Source organism: Symphodus melops (genome assembly GCF_947650265.1).
Source record: "Symphodus melops genome assembly, chromosome: 18".
NCBI classification, from domain to species: Eukaryota; Metazoa; Chordata; class Actinopteri; order Labriformes; family Labridae; genus Symphodus; species Symphodus melops.
In genome coordinates this window covers 20,664,330-20,674,011 of record NC_136708.1, presented here as the reverse complement: position 1 = coordinate 20,674,011, position 9,682 = coordinate 20,664,330, and the positions used below count along the sequence as shown (strand labels likewise).

At 42.2% G+C, this 9,682-nt stretch overlaps 1 protein-coding gene across 2 annotated transcripts; it reads right to left on the bottom strand.

The window, feature by feature from the left end:
- Positions 1-805: 805 nt before the first annotated feature.
- Positions 806-3,782, bottom strand: galr1a (galanin receptor 1a). 2 transcript variants are annotated; one of them, XM_079367760.1, is made up of 3 exons: positions 2,978-3,782; positions 2,636-2,701; positions 806-1,238 (listed from the first exon to the last, which is right to left on the bottom strand). In XM_079367760.1, the coding sequence occupies exons 1-3, from the start codon at positions 3,632-3,634 to the stop codon at positions 897-899; spliced, it is 1,065 nt and encodes a 354-aa protein (XP_079223886.1). In that variant the 5' UTR covers positions 3,635-3,782; the 3' UTR covers positions 806-896. The 2 variants fall into 2 exon arrangements, with proteins under 2 accessions (XP_079223886.1, XP_079223887.1); XM_079367761.1 differs by having other exon boundaries at positions 903-1,238; positions 2,632-2,701.
- Positions 3,783-9,682: the final 5,900 nt, after the last annotated feature.

Genomic DNA, 9,682 nt, shown 5'->3' with positions numbered 1-9,682 from the left:
AAAGTCATCACAGACGCAGTTTGGATTTAAGACAGGAGTATAAATGGTTCAGTTTCACCAAAAACAGCGTCTTCAATGATCGTCTGTCAGGTGATTAAGTTCATCTCCTGATCTTTAGAGCTCAAATCGGCAGCTATGTGAGAGTAAAAAGGTTCATATGCTGCTAAATTGACTTGAATGAACTCAGTTTTCATGAGATCTTTTTTGAGATTTTAAAATGTCTTTTCTTCACCGAACATTTGAGGCAGTTTGATATTTACTAAAGCAGCCGTTCTGAACTGGTGGATCTGGACCCCAGAATAAATTGGGTCAAAAAGTAGTGAATGTTTTTTTATGTAATGAGCAAAATGTAACTGACACCTATGTTTTAAAACGCGTACTGCAGTCCAACTTCAAATCAGTGAAGACGGCTGTGTGAAGACCAAAAACCACAACACGACTATCAAATGTCACAAAGTACCGCAAGCAATCCAAACCACTTTAATTTTTCCAAACACAACCAGTTACCTTTGCAGGATTAACCAAAAAAATCCTGTTGGATTCATTTTGCTTCATTGTGAACTTTATTTTTCCCCTCCTGTGATTCTTACCTGCAACTTGTGTGAATGTAATCCTGCTGCCTGTTGTGCTGTGTGATGTGGTGCTCATAAACCTCACACAGCTGTCTACGTTTGACCTGCAGTGACCCATTTATGAAAGGTGTTGGCACCATAGGTGTTTAGAGTTTCATGGATCTCTGTACAAATGGTTAGTGGCAGAATGTATTCACCATTGTCACACTGTGATATACAATAAATGTCCTCTGATTTCGTTGATTCTCAAAAATCTGAGCTCTAAGATATCGAGGTATCGGCCTTGAGATCCTGAATGTTGATGCTCTGCAGCATCGAAGCATTTTAGTGATCTGCGTCGTGCACTTTGTAGTTCACACTGATGTTCGTCGACTGTGCCGTCTCCACCCGGCTGCGGAGGTCTCTGGTGTCGTTCACAGGACACTTACTGGGTACGTGACACCAGAAAACCTGCTTGTAGGAGTTCCTGAAGTTCTCCGACAGGAAGGCGTAGATAATCGGGTTGACGGAGGAGTTGCTGTAGGCCAGACAGTGAGCCAACATCCTCAACACGAAAGACGCCTGGTTCAGGGGGAAAGACCCAAACTCCACCCACAGGTGGACGATGTGGTGAGGCAGCCAGGACAGGCAGAAGACCACCACCACCACCAGGACGGTCTGAGCTGTCTGCAGAGCACAGTGTGAATAAGACGAGGGAACCAGACTTTTCAGCAAAGACTGTAAATAAGAACTGGACATGACCAACTTTATGTTTGTGAGCAGCTGGTTGGACAGCTTGAGCTTTTGTCTGGGGGTTTGAATGAGGGAGCAAGAGAGAAGCCAGGATGTATTTCATAGACTCTATAAATCATGGATGAAATCCCAATGACGCCAATGAATCTTAAACCTGCATTCTTTCCAAAGGCCAGAAGAAGAAGCTTCACTGGTATCAACAAAAAGACTGTATGAAACATGGACGTAGACTCATGTTGTCACTCATTGGTTTCTGAAGGACAGATCTGAAGCCAGTCATAGCAGGAAATGCCGTCTCTGCCTAGTAACAGAGAAGTGTTGGTGGGTTTTTTTAACCTCCTAACTAACAACAATGTGCCAACCCAGCCTTGCCTGTAATTATGCATTTTGCAGCCAGCCTCAAGTGGACACTAAAGGTACTGCAGTTTGTTGCACTTGTGCGTCGGCTTCAGTCGACCAGTATTTACTAACTGGCTTCAAGCGAGGCAGATCAGTTGTTCAAGTTTCTTCGATGGCAAAAAAGTCTGATGAATTACAGACGCAACACATTTTAGTGCCGCGACTATCACCCCTATCCACGACTGTGCTTAAAGAAAAATGAGTGCAGACTATAATTTATTTTCATAATAATTAAAAATCTGCTAAACTGTTAGTACAGGAGCTCTGTAGCCATGAAGTGACAAAAGAAAGATGTTGGCCTTCCCCACATCTTTGATTTACAAATGATATAAGACAACAATGTTCACATTAATTTTCATGACTTGAGGGCGCCTCTCCTTTGGTGGCATCTTATTAATCACAGGATAAACCACATTTGGTTATATTCAAACAGTCTTCCTCTAGTGACCAGTGTGACCACACCGCCCCCTGCAGGCCATAAGAATGAATACAGCGTCAGGACTGGCGTCACTACATGCACACTGCAGCTACGTCCACCTCTTATATACAGTCTTTGCTTTTTTACTGCACATTCAGAACTGAATGTAAGGCTGCAACAAAATCATCCTCAAATTATTGTCTCCACTTATTCTTGGGGAGGGGGGATTAAATTAAAAAACAGAATCCAGAGTAACACCATCAGATATATTTTATGCAGACAGGAGTCGAGATATTTAACTCTGTTCAAAGAAAATCTGCAGAATGTCTCACCTGAGAATCTTTAACCATGACATTTCTGATATTAAAAGATGTCTTAGTTATCATTATACACGTTCAATGTTATTTTTTTTTCTATCAAACGCATCAATCCAGTGTTTCTCCGTGTGACTTGTGCATTTGTGGTTCAAGCAACACAAACATGCCAGATATGAAATAAAACATCTCTCACCAACCTTCTTTTTGGAGAGCTCAGATTTTTTGGACATATTCTTCAGCTTTTTGTGCAGATGTTTTAAAACCTGCAAAAATTAAACGAATGACACATGAAGTGAAGATTAAAATGAAAGGCATGAAGACAAAACTGTCAATCTAGATTTCCAAAGATGGTTTTTTTTTTTCTGTTTGACTTAGATTTTTACAAAGCACAGGGGCTGAACAGTTGCCATTTATGCAGTAACTAAAGAAAATGAGACTTTTAGCACCTTGGCTAAACTTGTTGTGCGTAAGAGATGAAAATGACCCGTTTAATCTGTGGATTTACGCGCATTTATTCACGCTGATCCACGCTCACCCACCTTTGCATAGCAGATAGAAATCAGACAGAGGGGCACGAGGTATCCGAACACAAAGGTGCACATCACGTAGACTTTCCTCTGGTGGTCCGGCCAGACCTCCCAGCAGAACGTGTTGTTGTCCTGCCTCTCCACGATGCTCTGGTAGTGCGCAACCGGAGCTGCCATCACCAGGGACAGGATCCAGATCAAGACCACGCCGAGCAGCGCGTGCCCCCTCACCCGGATCGAGGAGGATTTCCTGGCGTGCACAATGGCCACGTACCGGTCCACGGACATCGCGGACAGCGTGAAGATGCTGACCAGCATGGACACGGTGAAGAAGTAGTGGATGAACTTGCAGATGAAGGCTCCCAGCACCCATGTGGGCAGCATGTAGATGGTGGACTGGAAGGGGACGCAGAAGAGGAGGTAGGACAGGTCCGCCACGCTCAGGTTCAGGATGAAGATATTGGTGGTGCTTCTCGGTTGTCCCGGTTTGCTGCGCGCGAGCACCGTGATGACCAACGTGTTCCCGAGCACCCCGAGGATGAAGATAACTCCGAATATCAGGAGAGAGACAAAGTTATCCACACCCATCCCCAGTACTACCTGCTTACCCGACAGCCTCAATGTGTTGTTGTTAAAAGGCTGACTTTGGTTTTCCACCTGTGGCTCCATCTTTATTTCTACTATTAAAGAAAAGTTACATATTGGTGTGAAAGATGCGATCTCATGTGATCTCCTCTTCTTCTCTTGAATGAAGGATGGATGAATCTCTGCGTCTGCTCCCTGCCTTCAGAGACAACGTCACCATTCTGATCTCACCGATACATCCGAGGGAACAGACAGCCTCGTGCACACAGTAGCAATCAGACAGGTTTTAAAGCTCAGCATAAGAAAACACACAGCACCTTTAAAAACACGTGTTTACAACGTGCTCTGACAGACCAAGCAATGGCAGGAACTCAGGAGGATTAAATAATAAACTTTAACAGAGTGTTCGGCAAAATTCAAACCAGTAAATCACAAAATGCAACAACACCCCCCTCTCCAAAAAACCAAGGATGACTACAGAATTGAAGATTGAAATACAAACTATCTGTCTGAAAATATTTGTGGGAAGTACAAGCAAAGCCAGAGCAGTGGTTCCCAGTCTCTCCCCCCCCCCCCCCCTTTTCCCAGTACAGTTTGCTTTTTTTTTTAATATGTGCATGTGCAGATATCATTTTGCAACCCTCAGATCAGACCCGAGAACCTCACACGTCACACCCATCCTGAGATTTCAGGCGACTCCCCTCAGGGGGCCCCCAGACCCCATTTATGGATCCAAACACGGACTGATAAAGGCCGTTCCCATGACGAGGTCAGCGACAGGGCTGCGTCAACAATGGTTGTGTCTGTTGACACTTCAAACCTAAAAGTAGTAATTGTTGGACATGAAAGTGGAGATCCCTTTGTCAGAACAGTGAGGCGTTAAAAAAATCCAAGTCCATCAAGTGTTCAGTGTACGATCCTTTTACAGTGATGCTGCACTATGCAGCATGCTGCTTGCCTCTGCTGCACTAAGAAGACTAAGAGGGAACAAGACATGCTTGTTGAGAAATGTCACTGAGAACAACAATTTCTAGCATCAAGGTGTTGCTAGAAGGAAAGAGGAAGTGTAACCCCCGATAATCATTTCCTGTGTGGCGATCTTGAAAGGTTTGTTCATCCCAAAGTGCCGAATAAAGAAGTAGAGAAATAGTTTTGGTCCTGCTGTTATTAGTGAGCTAAACAAGCGGCAGCCATGTTTTTTAATTGTTTTGGTCCTTTCTTTTTCCTTTCCTTAATTCCAGAAGTTTTTCCATTTCTTTTTTTTTTTTTTTTATATCTGGCCTGATTGGATGAAACTCGACTTCTTCTCTCATTTTAATCAGTCAGGTTGAGTTTTTTTTTTCTCCTACGATGTCGTACTAAGTAAAAAAAATATCTTCTTTTCTCTCCTCTTGTTCTATTCCCACTGCGATACACTTTTCAAACAAGGCCACATAAACAACCTTTACGAACTTAACGTCATCCTCTTTAATCTTTATGGAACTTTTTGTGATTTTATGACTTAAAGTGACTCTTTCGGTGTTAACACTTTTTGTGTTGCTTTAGAATTAACCAAAGGTAATTTTTTTTGTCACTATGCAATAGACATCAATGTTTTTAAATCTTTAATGATTCTTAATTTTACATAGTTTTTTTTTATAGCGGCGTGTTAACATGATTGTCATCCCCTCACTGGCAGCAAAACAAGTCTCCTCGGGCTGGGACTGCGAGTCCTGCTGAGAGATCTGTTTGGGGGATAACCATCTGGATCTGATGAGGTGCCGTGTAACCTGAGAGTGGACGCCGATGTTATCTGGTGGGCCGTTTGTCCTCGAAGGGTTCAACACACGTGGCGCTTCGGTTGTTTATGAGCCTTCGTGTCAATCAGGACGAGTCAACATGTTAGCTCCTCTTCTTCTTCTGTGGTGATGATGAGGAGCATCATATTTATGATGATGATGGTGATGATGATGATGACTTGACGGTGAGGAAGATGATCATCATGAGCTGCCGCTGAAGGCTCTGATGATGACAACAAAGATGATGAAGATGACGATGGTAGTTAAGGTTTTTACAATGATGATGATGAAGATGGCAATGATGATGATGAAGATGGTGACGGCTTTGACGATGATGATGAAGATGGCGATGGTGGTGAAGGTTTTTACAATTATGACGTGATGATTATGATGAAGATGATGAGGAGGATGAATGATGGCTGTTTTGATGATGATGATGTTGTGATGATGAAGATGATGCTCATGATGATGATGATGGCGAAGGATTTGATTGGCCGTGTCTTCCACTTAGCCTTTATGAACACTAATAACTGTCATTATGTCACCTTTTAAAATCCCGGGCATCATTACACTGTCGTGAGCATTGTTTAATACTTGGTTTCTCCGCTAATGACCTGAAGCCACCTGAGGTTTCCATGGCAACCCCTGCCTCCGGCGACCCAGATGTTATCCCCCCGAGTCTGCCGGCGTGAAGGGAAATTGAGTCGAGGCATCGAGACAGAATCCAATTTGGTAAAAGAAGAGCAAAAAATGATCCTGCAGCAGATCCTGCCCGTGTGACTTCACTGAGCTCTCCATGGTGACGGAACATTTCAGCACCACGGACAGCTCACACATCAGATTACCTGCGTGCTGCTGCTGAAACCTGCAGAACTCGTTCAGTTCAGTTCAATCATCTTTTCTCCTGTGAAGCACTTTGGGCTTCATGTTTCATGTATGAAAGGTGCGTTATAAATAAAGTTGTGTTGAATCGTCGGCCACAGAGGGAACATTTTTCTACTTAATCCTCGGATAACATCTGGTCAAGGAAGTCGCATTAAAAAATAGATATTCTTTCCTTCTGAACAAAAGCCCCATTTATATGTGGACTAATCTTAATTAAATCAAACTCAGTAGTTTTTTATTTATTTATTTTTTATAGGTTAGGATAGGATATTACTTTATTGATCCCTAATGGGGAAATTCAGGAGCTTCCATTTTAAATTCTTTTCGCCTTTTTTGTTTTATTTCAGTTCATTTTTAATACGATTGGAAAGTTTGCTCGTATATTTTACTTTTAGCTGAACTTTTAAACTTCAAGTTTACCACAGGATTATAGAAATGTGTTTTCAGATCAGAATTAAAAATGCCTTTTAAATTGCATCCATCCATTTTCCAAGGTCAGAGCCGATCCCAGCCGTCGTTGGGCGAGAGCTATGATCGTCCGTCAATCACATATAGAGACAGACAACCAGCCACACTCACACCTACGAGCATGTTTTTTTGAATTGTGGGAAGACGCCGGATTGTCTGGAGAGAACTTGCAAACTCCTCACAGAGATCCGAACCAGGAACCTCCTTGGTGGTGGAGTGATTAGACAACAGCCCTAATCACTGCACCAGCATGCAGCCTCTGAACCACATCTTTATTTCTCAAATGTAAATGTTAAGCTAACGGGTTATTAAATGTCATAATATGTTGTGTTTCTTTCGTATTTCATTGATCTGGAAGGTGTAAAATGAAAACAGCTGCTCAGATTTCCAGTGTTAACTTGACCTAAACCTGGATCACAACAGTCAGACACAATAACAACATGTGGGCTTCCCATCCTGAGTGTGACATCACAGCAACATTGCCGCCATTGGAATAGGGCTCGAACCCGGTCTGCTCATGAGGGAACCACAGCCTCTGCAAATATAACGCTACCACAGGCCGTATGGCGCCCTGAAGGCTTTAATTTATGTGCTAGTTTAGACTCTAATCTTTAACTTTAGGATGTGAAAGATAACACAACCACAACAAATGTGTGCAGATCAAATCAGGGCTGATAAGATATGATAGAAAAAGGAGTGTTGGTTTCAGATGAAGTGGGAGGATTGCTTTCGCAGAGTCTGCATCGGTGTAAATGACAGAATATGAAATCACAAAGACGCCATCGGAGGTGTTCATGTCTCTTTATTTTCTCAGCGTCAGTCAGTCAGCGAGTCCCTGCATCATCTCTGTTTGACTAATGAGCTGCTCTGGACCCTGCTGCTCTTTTTTCCCCCCTCCCCTCCTCAGATGATTTACTCTTTAGCTCTAACCTGAGTCAGACCTGTTGTTACCATGACGATGAGTCATGATGGCAGAACACAAAAACAGCACATCCATCAAGCCCAATACTTTCAAATGAGCCTCATACCTGCCTGCTCAACAGAGCAGACTGAAAGACAGCCTTTTGGATGATTCACTCAAAAGGTTGTTTGGATGAATCCTTTCACGGTTTTATTTTACTTTTAAAAGAGTAAATCTTCAAAATAATGAAGATCTTCAAATTTCAAACTTGAAGGACAGAAAGGATGATAATGTGGTTCAAAGTTCTGTTTATGTTAGTTTTTTTTTTCTTTGAAGTTACAGGTCATTGTGAACCTTTTTCCAGCCTCATACTGCTGAGGGCTTTTTGTTTTCTTCAACATAAAACATGGGCAGTATAGCCTCAGACATCTGATGCAGGCTATCTTTAAAAAACACCTTCAGAAAGGGACACTTGAGTTGAGATTGAACAATTTAACATGATGCATCCAGCGCATGGATAGAAGTGTAAAAATATCACTTTAGTTCAGACAAAAATGTGTTTGACAGGAGGGCAGTTCCTCACACCAGCAGTAGAGGGCGTGAGGGAGGTTTGCCTCAACAGCCATATCAATAATGTGAGTCATGAACCATGAGAAGCGCTGTGCCATGTTGGAGCTCCCCAGTACAACCAGAGCCAACACGAATGTGCTCTTTTCACTCATGAAATTTAAATATTGACCTCTAAATATCGAAGACGTCTGCAGCTGAAAAGTCCACCAATGAAATGATCCGATTTAAAGTCATTCCTGCTCTCAGGAATGAGAGGAGGAAGCGTGAACGACACTAAATAAAACAGAGGTCGGTGTGTCGGTTGACTCAGTTTTAAAGTCTGAACTGCAGATTTTTAAAAAAGTGTATTTAGACTGTGATAGTTTCCTGCCGTAGAGCTCTTTGTCAGACAGACGAGGACGTGCAGAAGAAGACAGAGAGGAGATTATGTTGTGCAGTTTTTATACATAAATTCTTCACCATACACAGAAATAGCACGATGACCTGACGAAGCCTGTAAAGGACGCACATGTATGTGTGCTGCACAGACTTTATATTTGATCCACCGGCCAACAACTGTGAAGAAGATGAGGTTGGGTGTGTTCAGCGTTCACCTCGTGTGACTACAGAGTCCAATAAATATCTAAAAACGTTTAATGAATAAATTAAATATGGCTCAAACTCACGGTGAAGAGGGAGGTTTGAGCAGACCGGCTCTCCTCAGGACTCAAATCTTCTTCACGGGGAGTTTTTCCTTTTTACCCTCAGATTGAAACTTGTTTTAGCGCTCATGTGAGAAAAAACTAAAAGACTGCAGGTCTCTTTTTTTTTGTTTTGTTTGCACGTTAACTGCACATCTTCAGCTCTTGACTGACTTTATTGTGACCTTTTACGTTGTTTATATATATATATATATATATATATATATATATATATATATATATATTGGGGGGGATTTTTGTCCTAATCAAGATTTTAAGGTGAGGATGTCCTTGTGTTTTTTGTTTTTTTTTGTCTTCTGTTTGCTCCTCCTGCAAACAAATGTCCCCTTGTGGTTCATTAATGAATCTGAAATATTTCAGGATTTCTGAGGACAGAGCAAACTGCAGACGAGCCCAAATCATAGACAGATTGGGTCTTGACTGAAATCAGCATCCATTGATTTCTTTTTAAACACTTTGAAAAGACATTTCTGGACCCCTACAGCAGAAGTCCTCCAACATGTACGCCCCTTATCTGCACTCATCTCTACCGTCACTGTTCTCAAACGAAGAAATTAAAAGACGTCCAAATCTAAAGAGTCTAAACGCAGTTTTTGACAGTTGAGAGAGGCGTATCTTTCCACGTTAGTCGGCGTTGTCTCATCATATTTAACGAGCAGCACGCCCACAGCTTCACAGAGCAGATTACTGCCAACATTTCTCTGGTTTTGAAACTTGAAGGAGCAAAATTGAACTCAGACATGTAGCATTTAAAAATGGGACTGCAGTCCAAATCCAAATAATTGGATCGAGCCGGAGAGACCTGATGAGTCTTCTGTTCTCTCTACAC

Coding starts and splice junctions, on each gene's coding strand:
- galr1a (XM_079367760.1), bottom strand. CDS start 3,634: ATGGAGCCACAGGTGGAAAACCAAAGTCAGCCTTTTAACAACAACACA. Junction 2,702..2,977: donor TTTCTATCTGCTATGCAAAG/GTGGGTGAGCGT, acceptor TAATTTTTGCAG/GTTTTAAAACATCTGCACAA. Junction 1,239..2,635: donor CTGAGCTCTCCAAAAAGAAG/GTTGGTGAGAGA, acceptor TGTGCTCTGCAG/ACAGCTCAGACCGTCCTGGT.